General features: G+C 53.4%; 7 protein-coding genes across 7 annotated transcripts; 2 read left to right on the forward strand and 5 right to left on the reverse strand.

The window, feature by feature from the left end:
* Positions 1-869: 869 nt before the first annotated feature.
* On the reverse strand, positions 870-2,119 carry AYO21_11891 (hypothetical protein; the record flags this gene model as incomplete). Its single annotated transcript, XM_022661768.1, has 5 exons — positions 870-898; positions 967-1,479; positions 1,556-1,633; positions 1,719-1,869; positions 2,048-2,119. The coding sequence occupies 5 exons, from the start codon at positions 2,117-2,119 to the stop codon at positions 870-872; spliced, it is 843 nt and encodes a 280-aa protein (XP_022505912.1).
* A 772-nt stretch (positions 2,120-2,891) lies between these two features.
* On the reverse strand, positions 2,892-4,373 carry AYO21_11892 (hypothetical protein; the record flags this gene model as incomplete). Its single annotated transcript, XM_022661769.1, has 3 exons — positions 2,892-3,169; positions 3,221-4,295; positions 4,362-4,373. 3 exons carry the CDS (start codon positions 4,371-4,373, stop codon positions 2,892-2,894), a joined length of 1,365 nt encoding a protein of 454 aa, XP_022505913.1.
* Positions 4,374-5,014: 641 nt separating this feature from the next.
* AYO21_11893 (hypothetical protein) lies at positions 5,015-5,659 on the forward strand (the record flags this gene model as incomplete). The annotated part of the gene is made up of 1 exon (XM_022661770.1): positions 5,015-5,659. The coding sequence occupies one exon, from the start codon at positions 5,015-5,017 to the stop codon at positions 5,657-5,659; it is 645 nt and encodes a 214-aa protein (XP_022505914.1).
* A 199-nt stretch (positions 5,660-5,858) lies between these two features.
* Positions 5,859-7,060, reverse strand: AYO21_11894 (hypothetical protein; the record flags this gene model as incomplete). Its single annotated transcript, XM_022661771.1, has 2 exons — positions 5,859-6,491; positions 6,563-7,060. 2 exons carry the CDS (start codon positions 7,058-7,060, stop codon positions 5,859-5,861), a joined length of 1,131 nt encoding a protein of 376 aa, XP_022505915.1.
* An 865-nt stretch (positions 7,061-7,925) lies between these two features.
* Positions 7,926-12,076, reverse strand: AYO21_11895 (hypothetical protein; the record flags this gene model as incomplete). Its single annotated transcript, XM_022661772.1, has 4 exons — positions 7,926-11,534; positions 11,588-11,752; positions 11,807-11,957; positions 12,024-12,076. 4 exons carry the CDS (start codon positions 12,074-12,076, stop codon positions 7,926-7,928), a joined length of 3,978 nt encoding a protein of 1,325 aa, XP_022505916.1.
* A 724-nt stretch (positions 12,077-12,800) lies between these two features.
* AYO21_11896 (hypothetical protein) lies at positions 12,801-14,994 on the forward strand (the record flags this gene model as incomplete). The annotated part of the gene is made up of 2 exons (XM_022661773.1): positions 12,801-14,165; positions 14,221-14,994. 2 exons carry the CDS (start codon positions 12,801-12,803, stop codon positions 14,992-14,994), a joined length of 2,139 nt encoding a protein of 712 aa, XP_022505917.1.
* Positions 14,995-15,721: 727 nt separating this feature from the next.
* Positions 15,722-18,563, reverse strand: AYO21_11897 (hypothetical protein; the record flags this gene model as incomplete). The annotated part of the gene is made up of 5 exons (XM_022661774.1): positions 15,722-17,490; positions 17,537-18,171; positions 18,219-18,304; positions 18,357-18,449; positions 18,519-18,563. The coding sequence occupies 5 exons, from the start codon at positions 18,561-18,563 to the stop codon at positions 15,722-15,724; spliced, it is 2,628 nt and encodes an 875-aa protein (XP_022505918.1).
* Between the last annotated feature and the right edge of the window lie 42 nt (positions 18,564-18,605).

An 18,605-nucleotide genomic window follows, 5' to 3' on the forward strand; every position in this document is an offset into this window, starting at 1 on the left:
GGGGGGGAAACAGGGCAGACAATATGTATGTATGTAAACTGGCCTCACGTACCAACAGATCTCGAGCCCGATCATAGTCTTCTGTAATGAGAGCGATTTGTCTCAGTCTGGTCGGGGCGACAGGCGGGATGCTCTGTTCCTTTGCGCTAGCCATGGTTTTTATCCCTTTCCCTGGGCACTCTCTGTGTTGTTTGTCACACCTTTTGTGTGAAAGGTGACAGTCTCACGCTGAGGAGCCGGTGCGGTGCGGTGCGACGCGACCAGCATATATATATATATATATTTCGCGGGTCACTTGACGAAATGTCCCAGGCTGTCTTTGAACCCCGCTATCAAGTCACTCTCGGTGGCGCGCCAAGTGGGGATTGAATAATATGTAGGTAGGTAGGTAGGTAGGTTGGAGACAAAAGCCCGCCCACCAGTATGTACCAGTCAAATGACCAAGTCTGAATGTCATGGAGGCATTGGGGGGCCGCGCATGAAAAGCATGAACCTCGGTTATCCCATTACAAAGCTACAAAGCTACAAAGCTACAAAGCTACAAAGCTACAAAGCTACAAAGCTACAAAGCTACAAAGCTACAAAGCTACAAAGCTACAAAGCTACTACCAGGCAAGCAGGGGTGGGAAACAATAATTAATTCCAGATCAAGGAGGGAGGGAAACGGGTACTAGGGAGTACGAGGTATGTAGTGAGGTGGGAGATGATTGATTGGTGATGAAGAATCTCTTTTTGTCCCGCCGTCAATAAAACTACCACTTTGCACACTTACCACCACTATGTATGTACGCAACTGCTAGCGAGTACAGCGCTACGACTCCTCCCTAAACCCTCGCAATTCCAAATCAAGCCTCTCCCCTCCTCCTCCTTCACAGTTTCGAGCGAGACTTTGATTTCTCTGGGATCCTCTCGTTAGCGCCAAAAACACAAAAGAGAGGGTCCTGGGCACCGTCAAAAAGAACTTACCAAGCAACAACCGACTCTTCTCGGCGAACCTCTGCTTCGGGGCGTCCTCGACAAACCTCTCGGCCAGGGCGTCGGCGGCCTCGTGGACGGCGAGCATCCGGTCCCGCCGCAGGGCGAGGTTCTGCAGGCGCTTGGCCTCCATCATGGACTTGCCGTCGTTGACGGCGAGCTGCTCGGCGAGGAACTCGTCGACCTTCTGGTGGAAGCCCTGGGTGGGGAAGACGCGGTTGACCAGCCCCCACTGCTCGAGTTCCTGGGCGGTGACCTTGCGGCCGAGCATGAGGATGTCGTTGGCGCGGCGGGGGCCGATCGAGTGCGCAAAGGACGTGGCCGAACCGTACTCGGGCACCAGGGCCAGCGCGCTGAACGGCACCTGGAGGTATGCCGAGTCGGCGGCCAGGACAATGTCGGCGACACCGGGGAACCAGGCGGCGCCTGCGCCGATCGCTGGACCATTGAGCGCGAGCACGAGGACCTTTTTATGGTCGATCATGGAGCGGAGGAGTTCGACGTCTGTGTTTTGATAAGAGAAAAAGGTTGGTTTTGTGTCCTCTTCCCCCCCTCCTCGGAAAACGTGGGGGAAACTTACTGGTGCTGCTTTTGGCCATAAAGTCGATTTTCTTTGCTGCCGGGTGAGGGAATTCTTCGACCGGTTTGTTGGCGTGGGCTGACCAGGGGCGGTATTGGATCAGTCTTGGGAATAATATAGATACCTATCAAGGTAGGTGGGTATATTAGGTAAACAAACGTACCTTTGACATCGGCGCCCGAGGAAAAGAACCTGCCCTCGCCCGTGAGGACGGTGAAGACGGTGTCTGGGTGTTCATTGAGCTCGCGCAGGGCCTGGGCGGTGTCGAGGAGGAGGGACCCGCCAAAGGAATTGAGGGCCTTGGGCCGGTTGAGCTGGAGATCCGCACATTCAAAGATCGAGGTTAGTGAGTGCCATAGGGTGGGTAGGTAGGTCTTTCATTCATGACATTTTCATTCCTTGTTTTCTTTCTCTTTGGGAGGATATGGAACGGAAATGGAGTGTACGAGTATACTTCTCGGTATCCTAGGTAGGTAGAGGTTGGTAACATACCTTGATAATCCCAACCTTACCCTTGATCTCAAAGACAATGTCCGAGTACTTGTATTTGCTTTGGCTGGACATGGTTCTGGCTAATGTAAACACAAAGCAACCGAGGAAGTGAAATCGGGCTTAGGATTTGGGGGTGAGAATGAAACGTGAAAAAAGTTTCCGTGCGTGTTGGTGTGTGTACCCTAGATTAGGTATGTAGGTAGGATGCCTAGGTAGAGAGATATATGTATATGTATGTGCTCTGGTCAGAAGATCGATGGGGAAGTAGGTAGCTGAGTAGTCGAGTCGCTGAGTAGGTAGCTGGGAGTCAAGATAGATCGATAGCTGAATAGCCGAAACAGCGTACCTAGGTAGTAGAGTGAGAAAGAATCAGCATGCAAAATACGTGTCCAAGGTTATGTAACACATAAGGATGACTACGAGTACCAAGTACAGTATAAGGGCACTTGCTCTTACTTGCTTCCCCATTGCCATGCTGCCCCGGCAGTCAGCCGTTTAGGGGAATCGCCGAATCACCCTCTCTCCTCTTTTCAACAGCCTCGGTTGAAAATGCTCGGGGTCAGCAGCAAAATAATGATCACGTGATGGACCCCGTGATAAGTTTGTTGAACATTGACCAATCAGCTGTTTTCGGTGTCCCCAGCCTCGTTAGCTAATTAAGCACGCGACTTTTTGCCCCTGTATATTTGTATTTACAAGTACGTGTATAAGTCATGCCGACCGAGTCTCTTGTATATTCGCAGTCAATGCCCGTCAGAGTATCTTGTACATTCCCCCATAAATTCTCGTCCCGTATTTGGTATATCCAACCAATTCTCACCAGGGTATCTTTTACATTGCCTCATCAATTCTCAGCCTTGTCCTTACCCTCGTCCCCGACCTCATCCGTTCTCCCCTTCCCCCGTCGCAGCAGGTAAATTGCGCCGCCCACCAGGTGCAAGCTGCCCGTCACCAATACCTGTAGGCCCCTTCTATGCATGCCGACCGCGTCTGCATACTCCAGCGCTTCCTCAATAAAAGGCACATAGCTGGTCTTTGCGTCTGGATAGATCGACCCCCACAGGTCACAGTATTGTCTCGGAAGATCTGCCACTACCTTGTCCGGCACATGCAACGTCTTGTCTGCTTTCGGTCAGTCTCCCAAAATAGATAGGTCAGCATGTAGCGGCCTACCTGGTCGAATGGTTCCGTCGCGTCGTTCCTGGTACGTGGTAAACACCATCTCAGGACATGGGACACCGTTCTGTTTGACCGCACTTGCCAACGCCCTCAATAATGATGGACCGTCTCGTTCTTCTGACATGTGAGAGAAGATGATCATAGACGGCGGAGCATCTTCTCCACCACCGTCGCCGTACGAAGTCCTCGTCATCTCAGCAAACCACTCGACCGCTTGTCCAATGCTCAATTCATTGTGAGCTCCGTCCAGGAACCACGTACATGTGGCAGTCTGGATCACCTCAAATCGGCCCGGCCAGGAGAAGTTCTCGATCCCCTTCCTGACATCCTGCTCGCCGAGCTGCTTCTCTTCAAAGGGGCTCTTTCGGGAGAGAAAGGCGTTGGCGAGGGCGATGGCCAGGGAACAGTTGATGTGTTGCACCTGCGCACGTAGCGCATTCGCATGGAGAGGCAGCGAGGGATTGACTGGGACTATCTCAAGGTGAACGCCCTTTTCAGCAGCCCGAGATTTCAGCACGGCTTCGACCGCGGGTATTTGTGGAGCAGAGAAAGCGGGAGTCCCATGCTTGAAGATGCCCGCCTTGTGCCAGGCCACATCCTCGATCCCGGGCCCCAGCTGCGCCAGATGATCTAGTCCAATCGAGGTGATTCCGGTCACCACGGGCGCCGCAAACACATTGGTGGCATCGTATTCGCCGCCGTGGTGTGTCTCAAAGATTGCCGCTTGGATCCCTTCGCGCGAAAAGGTGTGGATGGCCAGTAACGCAACCAATTGCAGGTACCGGGGCTGTCTCTCGTCCTCGGCCGCCACTCGATCCTGCCGTGAGAATAACCGGTCCCAGATCTCGAAAAAGTACTTTGTGAAAAGATCCTCGGAGATGGGTTGCCCGTTGATCTGGATCCGCTCGCGAATACATGTGAGATCCGGCGACGTGTAGAGGCCAATCCTGGTAGGGAACCCGGTTCGTTTGCCCCATTCCTGCAGCAAAGATCGTGTGAAAGCACAGGTACTGCCTTTCCCTTTGGTCCCAGCCACGTGGACAATGTTCAAAGCGTCTACGTCGCCGTCCTTCCCCCCTTTTCGTCAGAACTAGTATCTGCAGAGCTTTTGAAAACAGAAACTCTCGCAACGTACCGTGTAGCCCATCTTTTGCAGCCAATTCCGCATGCCGGCAATGCTGGGCGTTCCCCGGAGAGACGACTGGACAGCGACATGACGCCCGGGAATCGGGCCGGCTGCATTTTGGGGCCTCGCCTTCCTTCGCCTGGTGTTGAGGAGTCGCAATGCATTCTATCCCTCTAAGAACGGGTTTTCTCGAATGGTTGAGAGGGAGTTGGCCTACCTCATACGTTCTTTTCAGACTCGGCACAGTCCCTTTCTGCATCTTGCGGGTCGAGCACTACCGATTGACAGTCCGGTGGACTTTCCTTCCCGTCACCGATTCATGGCGGAGTAGAAAAGCCGCCTGACAATATGAACATCGAGAAGCAGCCTTCAGGAGTAGATAGGATAATACTATGCGTAGAGTCCCACCATGACAGCGAAAGTTGAACTTGTCGCCACGGATGGAGTTATGCCTCACCGTAGAGAACTGCCACGATGCTACTGCGGATCTTTGGTTTCCTTAGCGCCGAGAAAAAGTCGGGGATCCTCGTACGTACGTCACTTTGCAGTTGCATCTCGCGCCGTACGAGGTACTCTCTCCCCCATCCTTTCGTCGCCTCATCCTCACTCAGGCTGGGCTTGGAACCACAAGAGGCAGCCACCTTCACTAGGTACTCGACAAAATGTCTGAACCCATTCCAGAAGCCATCCCCACCTCTGCCGACCCTCGTTCGCACCGCCCGCTCAAACGCGCTCGTGGCGCCTACACTGCCAACCCCAACGCCCGCGCAATCTCGCAGCAGGCCCACGAAGTGGAATCTCTCTTCCTCGACCCTTCGCGTCCCGTCCAACTCCCGCCCCCGTCGACCGCCGTCCAGAAATCTCGACCCGCGCCTCCCGAAATCGTCGCGAATGTCCAGGGTTCCAGCGCCGGTGCGGGCTCCGGAGAGTTTCACGTCTACAAGGCGAGTCGACGGAGAGAGTATGAGAGATTGCGCGCCATGGACGAAGAGGCTAAAAAGGAGGAGGAGGACGAGAGGTGGGAACGAGAAGAACGGAAGAGGAGGGAGAGAGACGAGGAGAAGACCAGACGGAATCGGGAGCGCAGGAATCGGAAGAAGGGGAAAAAGGACACAGACAAAAAGACAGACAACACTGTAAATGGAACGAAGGAGCCCGTAGAGAATGGGGAGACGCAAGGCGTGAAGAGAAAGGCTGGTGGGTTGCAGATCCCACCAAAAGGGAGTCAGGAAGAGGATCAAGGCTCCGACTTTGGTGTGGCGGAAGTGGTCAAAGAAACTGGCATCACGATCCATGACGATGATTAGGAAACCACCGTCATGCGTCTGATGGATGGTATGAGCCTAGACGGGACGGCTCACTAAAGCTCAGGCACGTCTTCCAAGGTTTGGGTACCGACCACTTGACAGATTCCGAGCAAAGAGCCGAACCATTTTACAACTTTGACATATCATACAACGGACTCCTGCCTGCAGTGTCCTTCAGATCCGGCAGTACAGCCTTTCCTCAGGCATTCTTTTCCCTCGCCACGATCGCCCGATCGATTCCACTCCACCACCGCACTACCCTTTGCACTGCCCCTGGCATCACATTCAGAAACGGCACACATTTGGCATAAAATGGCATGCGGATCACTCCGCCGTCACCTCTTTCCACCCACCGCACAATTTCCTTGGCTACATCCTTGGCTTCCAACACGGGCCCGAAAAAGTGTGCGTAGAAGGGTACTCGTGTAATGTCCGCAAATAGCTGCGTGGAGAGCTGGCCTGGTTCGACGAGGATGGTCTTCACCTTGTCAAAGACAGTGGGATCGGGGCTAGTGCGGAGTTCGTGACACAAGGTGTTGTGCAGCGCCGAGACGCCAGCTTTCGACGCATTGTAGTCGGCTAGTTGGGCAGGGTTGAGATGCGAGAGGATCGAGGAGATGGTTATGATGTGAGCCCCCTGGGGCGAGGAAAGTAGATGAGGGAGGACGGCGGACAGGGCGGTGAAGTGGCCGAGGGCATTGGTGGTGATTGTTTTGGTGGCTTGCTGGGGAGACAGCGTCGATGTCGACAACTCCGAGGACGCTGGAGAAATCAGAGGGAGGCCATTGATGGATGTTGCTGCGTTATTGATCAGAATTGTCGGCCGACCGAGCTGATTGATATCTATCGTGAGCCTACGAGAGAATAGAAGAAGTAGAGAATCAGAAGGACGGTCCAACCTACGTCGTCAATGACCCGGTCCACCGCCCCCTGGACCTCTGCAGCATTGCTCACGTCCACAACCTCCCAGACAAGGTCCCAGCGCTCCATCTCCTCGCGGGCCTCCTCGTCCGGCCCGTGGATGTCCAGGACCGCCACCTTTGCGCCCTTTCTCAGGAGCATCTCGGCCAGCACTCTGCCCAGCCCGCGGGCGCCGCCGGTGACGACAACCACCTCGTCTTCCCAATCGACTTTCCGGTGGCGGCCGTACGTGAGGCGGTGGTTGAGCCAGACGGCCAGTTCGGCGACGACCAGAAACGCCGTGTAGTACAGCGTGTAAAAGGCCAGGGGTTCCTTGTGCTTGTGCACGGCGGCCAGACACAGGTAGAAGACGAGGGTGATCCAGGGGTGGAAGACCGAGTTGGCCAGTATCAGCAGCAGCAGATCCAGCGTAACGTGGCGGGACCATGACAGTCGATTCGAGGGGACAAGTCTCGGTGATGTCGAGGGTCCTGACACCATGATTTCTACTCTTTTTACCGCCCTTGTCTTGCTCCAAGCCCCTTTTTTCCTTTGTTCTGATTTCTCAATTTCTCTCTTTCCCCCTTGACAGCGTACCGGACGCCTTCTGTAAAACACTTGTAATTACAGTGCTTGAAAAGATCAACGACTCAAACAGTCTGGAGCCGGCCCAGGTGGAGAAGAAATAACGTTTGGTACGAAGACAAGTCAAGCATATCGAGTCGAGGGATTGGATCGAGGAGGAGATGATCAACGGTGCAGCCAAGATAGGCTAGACCATTTCTGGACAGACACGGCCACGCTGCTTTACTCTTTATCTGTTCAACAGCCTCAGGGAGACAGTTTGCATTTATCTAATGAGACCCTTATGATGTGGAGCTGTGGCGACAGAACTACTGTAACTTTGTTCAGAAAACGTTGGCAAGTCCTTCTCCTGTACGACAGCTGGACTCGACCACGGACAACAGTGACCCAGTTGTCGCCGACAGATGTCCACAGCCTCTATGAGAGATGAGACAGTAGACAGCAACGAGCAGAAGAAAAAGCAAGACACAGCTTCAAACCCCTTTTGGCAAGACGACTTCATATTGTCGACTGCCGAGAGGCATTTCTCTGTTCATCCTCTTGACCAATTCTATCCAGATGCTGAGAGAAGAGCACTTCTCAGCCAAAACCATGTTGACTCTTCGCCCTGCAAATCCATCGCCTTTTGATCTTTGGTCCTTCGCCCTCCAGACAAACGGACAATTCTCACAGACCTCAACCATCTGGAGCCCTCTGGGTAATGCTGGAATAATACCGATGCACTTGCTAGATGTCCATGTCCATTCCCCACGTCGTTCTGACAACATCTCCTGGTCACCCATCAGTCCACATCCCTCGGAAGCTCCTCAAGCAATCCCTGTTCATCCCCTTTGCCAGCCTCGTACGTTGTGTGGTGGCCACTCACACTGGCAAGCTGCGGTCCGCTGCTCGTCTTCCATCCCATCATCCCCCCGCCGCCCCATTCGTACTCCTCTTCAATGTGGAATTGGGCTCCTGCCCTTGCACATCCATTGCCGCCTCTTGCAATGACAGCAAGATCCTCCAATTGTCGTGGATCGAAACGAAAGCCGAGATGCCGAGGGATAGGAATAATCTTGGGGTCTTCATCTCTTGGTCGTTCGTTACTGTCGACGTAGGGATATAATGTGGCAGGGACTTCAAGCGAGGTATTCTGCGTATCTTGGCTCTTTCCCGACTCTATTATCTCCAAGCACGATTCGTTGTCGCCCAAGTGAGAAGGGTTGCTCGCCTTCTTAGAAAAGGCCTTCATTCCCATCTCGTGAGAGGGATTTCCAATTGCGCCACACGCCACTTCAACAGGTGTTTGGGGCTGTTGATCGAACAAAGCAGGTGAGTTATTCGCGATAGCTGGTCTGGAGTGCAATGGAATATTTTGGTCAGACTCGCCCTCGGACGGATCCATCGTCTTTGAAAAGAAGGCGAGTCGCTGGGACCGTAGAAAGTCTAGATCTGGGTTTCGAGAATCATCTCGGGTAGGTGTTGGCACTGTTTTGGAAATGCTATTATGAGAAGCCCGATTGTCAGCCGGAGGTGGTTTGTCTGTCACCGGAGTGATGAGAGAAGAACTTGAGCAGATAACTGAGCGACTGCATGGTTGTGGATCATTTTCTGCTGCCAATGTGTGTTCGGTTGACTTCTTAGCATCGGTCTGTATTGCAGACGCTGCTGTCTGGCCCAACCCAGACGATGAAGCTCGATCGTTGCGCTTGATGCTGGAGGAGTCTGTCGCAACGTGTCGAGACAAGGGGTGGCGCTGTTTGGTACTGTAAATACTTCGCTTGTAGGAGCGCCGCAATAGTTTGTTCATTCCATCTAGTTCTTTCCGTGTCATCTCCGGATTGTACGGGAACGCAAGGTCGATTTCTGCATACCGAGAGTCTGGGTGGAGCTGCCATTTTCCTGCACGAATGCGTGCATCTCGCCATCGGAGCCAGCGACCACCCTCAGTGTCTCCGTCCCATGGAATGTCAGACCCGATTGTATCTGTCGGACTCTGACGTGCTGGCTTGTGATTAGGACCTCTAGGGGTGACTTTGCGATTTTCATAGTTGTCTGCCTCACACGATTTAACCCCTTTCTCCGTCACATCAACAGCTAACATGTCTTGCGCCTGCGCCTGCGCCTGGACACCTCTTTCAACTCTGGACAGAGTGGGCTTGTTCTCGCCAGACTGAGATTGGACAAGTGTGCTCCTGCCTTTATTTCTCCCATAATGGCTACTCGAAGGCCATGGTGGTCGCTCGGAGGCTATTCTCTGTTGATGCCCCGCGTGTGGTTTGTCGATGTACGGACTTGGTCGTCTGGGGTCATAGGGACACCCTTCGTTGAGTTTGCGTAGACTTGGTTGGGAGGATGACAATATTGTGCCCTGCCTCATTTTCTGATCTCTCCGCTGGAGCCAGCGTCCATCCTGAGTGCTAATATCCCAAGCCACAGGATTCCCTTCCTGATTGTAGCCATGGCTCAGTAGCACATCCGATATGGAGGAGAAACATTCCTTTTGGTCGGTGTTGACTGGTGGAGCGGCACTACAGGGTTTCTCTTGCCCTTTTCCTTGATCACGAGCATGGGTGGTATCACCTTCTTCTTCGTCGTCACTTTCGACTAATACCCTTCTGTGTCGCCAGCTCTCTGGTTTGAATCTGAGGTTCCTGTCCTGGTGATAGGTTGTCGATGTCAGCTTCGACTTTGTTGACCAGCGCTTGCTCTCTTCAGATAAATGGGTCTCGGGTTTCCCTGGACTGGAAACTCCCAACGTACCATCTGTAAGTGGATCCGGGAATTCCTCATTCCGTTTCCGAAGCAATGCTTTCTCCTTAGCCTCCAATTCCTGTCTCATTTGCATTTGTCTTTCCTTGCGGGACTCCAAGTCTTTTCTCAGCGTGTCAACCCGCTCCGTGACAGGAGCGAGAAAATCCTCTGCAGGGGTCTCCCGATCCGTACCAATTGTGTTGATAATTGACCACGCTCGGCGAAACTCGTCTCGGATAGCGATTATGCCATGGTGTCCGACAGTGCGCGCGACGTTGTGTTCAACCTCAAAAGGGTCCTCGATCGCCAACAGATAACGAAGTCGGACTGATTTATGCTGTGTCTGCTGCCATTTCGCCTCAGTCCAGCCTTTGGCTTGCTTAGACATGAGACCACCTTTTGTTCTGATCGAGATAACATCCCGAGTCCAATGGAAGCCTTGATAGGTTGCGTAGTACTGGAAGAAGCCCCTCAGCAACTGGCCTGCCGACTCTCTATTTGGGTTTGCAGCCATGTCTTCCCGAATTTCCTTCAGACTTTGGGGGTCTTGGACAAAGCGGACATCAAACCCCTCGAACAATTCGATTGGTCTATCTGGATGCCATGAGTCGTCAACCTTGGCGAGATGCTGTAGATTGGGGATGACGGGTGGCCTCGCAACGTTCATCAAGTAGTGAAGAACCATCAGAATCCAACCATAGCTTGATAGAGTGCCGCGATATGGAGTGTTGATGTCCCTAGTCTTGGCCCAGATCTTTACAAAGACACCCACTTCTCTGACTCGCGGATCGAAACTCTGGTAGAGTCGAAGCATGGCCGAGTTGTGAAGAGCCACGAAGTTGGAGAAGTTGATGTCACACTGAATGCCACAATTATCGCTGAACTCTAGACCAGCATTACCACGGCGAATTTGCCTCGCAGGTGCAATCTCTCCAAGATTGAGGTCGGTCAAGGCCTGCTCAACCGAGTCCATCTCTTTTGAGGGCTCGTCTGCCATTGGGACGTCGGACTCGACAACACCTGAATCGCCACGAGAGCCCTCCCACGCGATGCTGTTCTCGCGCAGATTGCGAAGTAGCTCTGGGGTTGGATTCTGACAGATGCGAAGGATCGGAACACGCGTTTGAGTAATCAGCCGGGCTCCATACTCGCGGTCAAGAAAGGCTTTCTCCAAGATGCGACCAGTGTCAATCTTGAAGGCCTGTTCTTGCTCTTCATTATCCGATGCGTTTTTGGATTCACTTGTGGGCTTCAGGTTGGCTTCAGTTTCTGGTTCTTTGTTGGAGGGCAACGATAGAAGGAGATCCATGTCGGATCCTGCAAGGGCGAAGCCGTTGGCAAGACTGCCATAGCACCTCAGTCTGATCTGGTCTTGCTGCAAGTCTGGGTATTCGGAACCCAGTGCTTGTTTTGCAATACTTTCCAAAGTGCGTCGGAAATTCTCCTTGGCGTCTCTCTCCTCTTGTTCAAATTTGTGTTCCTCATATGCCTTTCTACCGACGCTGGTGAGGTAGTCCGCTTGCATCAAGATCGAATGTCTCATGGAGCGCTGTTGTTGACCTGTATTGGAGTGCATGCCATCGTTAGGGTTGTAGAGCTGCCCGTGTTGGTGGGTTTGAGGTCGGCTGTTTGAGTATGACGCGGCTGGGTTTGCAAACTGTGCCTGATGTTCTGGATGGAAATGGTGCTGTGGTAGACGTTGCTGCGCACCGAAGGAGCGCGAACCTCGATGGTTGTGACCCCTTGCACGTTCTTGATACTCCCTGGGAGAGCCGTGGCGCGTATTATTGAAGTACTGGGGTTGGGACTCTGGCGGATATTGCGATCTTGGTGGGTTCGGAGCACGGCTTCTCCCACGAGATGGTGGCTGTGCTCCTAGAGGAGGGAATGAATCAGGATTAGAGGCCAACGAGAAAGCATGTTGTTGACTATCCGGACGATGTTGCTCTCCTTGGTCTTGGTGTAACCAGGCTGTTCTGGGTTGGCCTTGGCTGCCGCCACGACGACCACCTCTTGCTCGAGGTGCAGACTGCTGAGCCATCTCATTAAGTCGATTCCAGACGTGAGGAGAAAAGCCGGACTGATCCCCTGGTGTGTCCATGACTTCGCTGATGAAACCGCGAAACAAGGCTCAGATGAACCTTACGATAGGCCGCGACCAGGGTGATATTGGCTAGCAAGAGGTGAATCGATCAGCATTGTGTCACGATTAGTGAAAGAGGCAGAAGTGGAATGACGCCTCTCACAGTAGGTGAAGACCTTGAACAGCACGTCTGTCAACAGGAACTCTGAGTGCAATAGAAATGTCAACAATGTGGGGAGTGAATGTGAATGGATGAATGGGAATCAGATGGGGGTGAAGTGAAGAGAAGTGTAGTGGTGAACCTACGACTAATTAAGCTCGTCATTGCCTGCGAATGGCATATGCCACCTGCCAGTCACGGAGAATTAGCCGCCTAGCATTACTTTTAGGTGCAAATCTTACCCCCCAAGGGCCCCCAGATGCTTGTGCATCCCAGCGGCGCACAAGGATAGAGGAATGTCTTGGCACTCGCTACGAGTAGTTTATATCCTTGCACTCGTACATACCTGCTGGGGCGCTACTACCTGCGGCAGCGGGCACCCACGCTTCTTAGGCATCCACCTCCAACTTCTAGGTCCTACCTAACAAATACAAGTAGGCAGCGAGGCAGCAAAATTAGTGGGGGGGAAACTCTGTGCATGACGGCAAAACCTCCAGCTGCCCTTGCATCCCAAAACATCAACCGTTCAAAGGGTCACTCATAGCATCCCCATCTCCCACAAACTACACCCTCGGCTGTCAAACTCACAAGTCACCGCATTTATTTCACAACGTTTCTTTCTCCTTCTTTTGTCATTTGTCTGTATCGATGGTGTGGTCACGGAGAACCCAGCATTAGCGATGAATCCAGGCTCCGCGCCCACTGGGGTGCCCGCAACCCGTCCTCCTGGCGCTCCTCCTATGGTCAGAAGAAAGAAGCCTGCATCTGATCCCTTCTTCAAAGGCCCCAGGATCAAGCTTGCTACGACCAAGCCTCTGCTGAACGGCCATCTCACTCCCCCAGTCAATGTCAACGGTCATCCAGCTCCCAAGTTACCGCCCGTGACTGCGAATCCCGCACACGCGTCCTCCCCGTCCGCAGTAGCTATTCCAGATCGCGAGCGTGTGAGCGGTTTCAGTGACCCTCGAATTGCAGCTGAAGGGATATCTTACACGGATTACAAACTAGTGACAACAAAGAGGGATCTCCTCAACGGCCTCAGGTATCATATCCTCCAGGTGGTAACCGATAAACCTCTAGACATTCGCAATGAATCCGAGTTCGCAAAGCCCGTTCGGCTACATCGACGCGATCCTCGCGCGCCCCCTCCGGGACATCAGCAGGAAAAGAAGGAAGAAGAGCAACCCGAACCAAAAGACGGGCTCAATCCTGCAGAGAGAGAAGAGCTGAACCGGCGGAAAGAAGTTCGGCAAAAAGAGCGCGAGGCGAATCTGGCACAAATAGCTCCCTCCCAAAATGCTGGCAAGAAGTTGAACTTCAAAAAGAAAACCCAACAAGTCTTCCGTCCAGATTTTTCGGCCGAGGAGAAGCGCCGAATTCAGAACAACTACGAAGAGAAACTGCCGTGGCACCTGGAAGATTTTGACAACAAGCATTGCCTCGTGGGACATCATCAAATCGGCTCTGTCAGCTCCAACGCGGCCTTTGTCTACGAGCCGGCAGGAGATGGTTTGACTGGCAAATTCCGGCTGATACCCATTGAAAAGGTCTACCAATTTAAGCCGAAACGCGAGAACCTTCAAAAGATGACTATCGAGGAGGTCGAGGCCGCGATGAAAAAGGGAGGCTCTGACCCCGAGTGGCTGATCCGCCATCGAGAAGCTCGCATCCAGGAAGCCTTGAAAGAGCGCGCGGCGAGAGAAAGCAAGGCACTGTTTTCGGGCGCAGCCCGGACCACAGTCGATGCGGGGCGGACTGGCGAGGAAGCCGATCTGGATTATGAAGACGATTTCGCCGATGACGAGGAGGGCGATCTCTTCCTGGACAAGGACGAGGACGAGAAGCTTGCAGAGAAGAGGATCAAGGAAGATCAGCTGCAGGCCAATTTCCTCGATTTCAAGGACCTCAAGGAGTATGATGAAGCCGAAGCCCGAGAAAAGCGCGAAGCAGAGGCTAGAAAGAAGAATTTCCGGGACCTGAGAAAGGCCCTGGAGAGGCGGGAACGGAATTACAACCATGGTAGTGATTCTGAATATGAGTCCTCGGTAAGTCCCTCCTTTTGTGCTCCATTCGATCGGCTCACTAATACGTTACGGAAAGACCGACAGCGAGGAAGAACGAGAACGAATCGAGCGTGAGCGTCTGGCCAACATCAAGAAGGAAGAAGACGCAGAGGCCAAGAAGTCTGCTCTGTCCTCTGGTGCCAATACTCCCTCGGGCCGAAAAGAGAAGAGAGCCTCCGACCGCGAAGATGAAGGTGGCATGAAGAAGTCCACATCGACACGGTCCTTAAAACGCCCTGGCTCGCCGAATCTCTCTGATGCCTCCGGCACGGATGTCTCAACGCGGAAGAAGAAGCTCAAGTCGAAACATCTGGCCTCAAGCCAACCCACGCCGGGTCATTCGAGACCTATGTCCCCCGTGAACTTTCCGCCTAGCTCCTCTGCTCCGCAGACGTTGGACCCATTGGCAGCATTGAAAGCGCGAAAGCGGGCCGCAGGTTCTGTCGGGGCTGGGTCAGACACTGACACAGACGCCGCCGCCATGTCCGATAGCAGTCGTGCTCGACGCCTTAAGCTCAAAATGTCGACCTCGCCTCCCCCGAGTGGTGCGGCAGGGACAGCCTCTCCGGCAGCTCAACCATCCTCGCGTGCAGCATCCCCAACTCCAGTCTCTGCTGGAGGGTCCATCCCCCGACCGGTAGCATTCCCCTCGGCACAAGACATCAAGAACGCGATTCCACCTCAGGGAATAACTGTCAAAGATCTTATGAAGGTAGTGGCACATCCCAAGGACAAGCAAAAGGAGTTTGTGGCGTTAGTCAAGGAGGTGGCGAGCTACGACAAGGAACGGGGTGTATTGTTGCCGAAATAGACGTTCGTCAGCGAAGAGGTGGTATGTCGTCGCCACAGATGAATGGTGGACATGAGAGCTGTCGTCGAGCAGAGGTGCTATTCTTCCAATGTGGAGGTGGTATTGCTGTCCAGTTCTGATTGATAGAAAGCCGCCAACAACACGAGGCTTTTGTGAACCCAGGCTACATATGGTTATTGACGAAAAAGAGGCGCTGGATGTTGCTGAAAGGATTAGAGGCAGCGAGCACACCCCAATGATATATCTTGTACGCATTCTATCCATCCGACCAACGGTCAGACTTGTACTCGGTACCAGTGATGGATCACCTTCTGGGCATTCAATTCACCGGCAACAGTAACGCCACAGCCTCGTCGAGATATCTACATATGTGCTGTAGAACTCCTGTGAGACCAGACATGGCAGACAAGGGGGAAATTGAATGATCTCTTTCTGACCATCTCTCTCTCTCTCTCTCTCAAGAAGAGACAATGGACATCCACTGGCGCTATACACACTATATGATGATGATGGTGGTGGTGGTGGATGATTGTGGCTTCGCTGGTCGTTACATTATTTGCAGTAAAAACATGGGGATCCGGTATCCAATTTATACAACTCTTTACCATCTTCGCTCTTCGCTCTTCGCTCTTCCCTCTTCAGATCCTTTTGGTAAAACCCTTCGCAACGTCCCTCTCACCTTCCCCAACAGCGGGAACACGATGGAGAGGTATGTCGAGGGGCCTCATCAGCAGGCAGTATACCGTCCACTGACCAGCTTTGTCTTGGTCGGCACCGTCTCCCAGCTCTGCTTCACCGCCTCTCCATCCTCTACCGCCCCTCCATCATCAGCAAAGGGGTCGTTTTCCTTTGCCACGAGCTTCTCCACCCCAACACCACTTGCCGTTCGTCCAGGAAGCTCAAATTTCAGCTCAACGCCACCCTTTTTGGCCAAGCCGCCTTGGGTCATAAACCTAACAAGAAGACGCTCTTGCTCGGGTTTGACGGTGAATTCGTTCATGCGCCACACCACTGACGATGTCTTGCGCCGGAAAGTTGCTCCTTGGGTTGGCGCCATCATGGCAGACACAGCTTTGCCGATTCCTTCCCCAGTCGTATCGGTCGTATCGAGACTCACACTGATACTCACGTTTCTGAGTGTCACTGGCTCGCTACCAAAGATGGGATTGAGGCTGTACAGCACAATCACGCTCACTTGTCCCTCGACAATTTGCCACGCTGGTGTGATCAAGACAGGACTGTATTGAGCCAGGTTGTTCTCTTCCATGTGCAATTGGTACTTCAAGCAGATCATGGGCGTCGGTCGCCTCAGAGAGGAGGCAAGCACGGAATAGCAGCCCGCTCGTTCCTCGGCTTGAGCTGTCGAGTCTTCAGGAGATTTGATCTGGCTCATGAATATGGGATTCGCGGCCACCTTATCCAGCAGTTCGAAATGTTGAATGCGAATGGTTTCCGTATCCGCATCGTTCGCGCCCGTCGAGTTGCAGGCGAGTGCCACTTCGCCTAGCACGAAAGACCTGCTGATGCCGGCTTCGTTAAACCAGGAGTGTACTGTTTCGACCACAGACGCGTTGAGGCCAGGCTCGTGAAGATCTGGATGTAAACTCGGCCCAGCCAAACTCCTAGATGAGTGCATTGAGGCGGTGTCGGAACCCATTGCACCATGATCGTCGTGCAAAACCCCCACAGGTGGCGGCCGTTGAAGGGGTGATGCAAGGGTGGCCTCGGGTGAGGTGGCGTTTTCTGGTATCGTCACAGGCGCAGGACTGCGACCTGTCTGAGGGAGGACGTCCTTGGTGTTCGGGACGTACATCGTGTTCCGCACATCTCTTCGTCCACGTACACTGCCTTGGACACGGTTAATGCCGGCAGTTTGCGCTTGAGAACGTAGCTGATTGGCCATGTTGTTCATCGCTAGCTGAGCCTCGCTCTCGTCCTCTTCAATTGGCTTATCCCGGATCATGAAATTGCGAGCCGGTTCGTCTGAAGGGGGAGAAGCCAAGGCTGCCTCTTGTTGAGCCTGGGTGATCGGGTTCATGGACTCAGCAACAGGTGGTTGAGGGGATACAACTTGTTGGTAGGGGTTGTTGCTAAGCGGAGCTGGTATTGGGCTGATGCTGTCTGTCACGCCAGATTGCGTTTGAGCAACAGACGACTGTGATTCGGAAGACTGTGGATGGGTGGTTCCATTTGTTAGCGATAGAGGGAGAGGTGGCTCTGACATATCGCGAATGGGAACATCGTGTCGTCGGTCCTGGGAAACTGAAGACGTTGGCCTTTCTTGGGTCACGGCTGGCGTAAGATCCGGTCCTGACTCTTCTAGATCCTGAAAGCTTCGTGATGAATCCCCTCTTCTAAAGGGCACAAATCGCGTTCTCCTTTTCTCTTCCGTGGGAGGCACTGGTGGAGCAACGCTCTTTCTTCTATTCATGACGGTACCAAGTCGCTTGAGGCCACCCAGTTTGCTCTTCTCTTTGTGCGGTGTGGCATCGGGTACTAGAACAAGTCAGAACCAGTCAAATGACATACTGATGGAACTCACGGGGCGCCACTCTGTCTTGGCCGGCAAAAGAATTTGAGCGTTGACCATCAGACGTGCCACGAGGAGGCGGCGGCGTTGGTGGAGGACGAAGGGAAGAGCTGGTCGGTCTCCCACCAGCTGTCGCGGAACTGAGCCTTCGCAGAGTACTGGGTCCCCCACTCGCGGCTCTCGCTGCGAAGGTCTTAATTTCGTCCGCGGTCTCGACGTTGAGTAGTGCATTCAGACACGACTCCGCGCTGACCTTGTTCTTTTCGATGCAGTCCACCTCATGTGTTTGGAACTGTGTGAGGACGTCTCGCAGATGGTTGACTCGTAACTCATCCACGACTTGCAACTGCTCAAAGACATATGGTGCCTGAGCTTCCCACTGACGCGAGGCGTCCTCCACCGTGGTACTGGCTGTGTCGGCCCTTCTTCCACCTTTTGCAGCCTTTCTTTGTGCGTTGGACAGTTCTTTTGCGATTGAAGTCAGGGTTCCCTGCGCGGTGTTTAAGTTATGGAGTGCCTTGTTTCGTGTCGCCCAATTGCGCAGGGGGTTCTCGACGTCGGTTTCGATCTTGGTCGCTAGAGTTTCGTGCGAAGCCGCAAGGTTTTCGGTACCAGACACAATGCGCTGCCAGGGCATCTGGAAAATGCTGCGTCACTTTAGCAACCACAAACAATCGACCGGAACGGTGCATACCCAAGAGCAGCGGCTCCATCTTGCTGTTGCCGTCGTGCAAGCTTCCGCAGACCTGCGACGTAGGCTTCCTCTACCTTCCGACGTTCCTGGTCAAGTGTCAACGTCGCAGCTCCAAGGCGTTACACGAAAATGACCGACCTGAAGCCAATCGGCAATGTCACTGTTGATTTTGGTGATGAGTGTGACGCGGTCATTGAGGATGCTTACGGCTTGCTCCGGTTGTAACGAGGCCTGGCGCAAACAAGATGGTGAGTTTCTCTACAGTCGGAGGCTCACGGGTCCTCGGAGGGTCGGTCTTACCAGAAGATTCAGATAGTCGGTGCGCTGGAAATCCGGATTGGACATTGTGAATAGATGATTCAAGCATTAAACACACTCTATCAAGTG

Source organism: Fonsecaea monophora (assembly GCF_001642475.1).
Source record: "Fonsecaea monophora strain CBS 269.37 chromosome Unknown Scaff194, whole genome shotgun sequence".
Classification (NCBI taxonomy): domain Eukaryota; kingdom Fungi; phylum Ascomycota; class Eurotiomycetes; order Chaetothyriales; family Herpotrichiellaceae; genus Fonsecaea; species Fonsecaea monophora.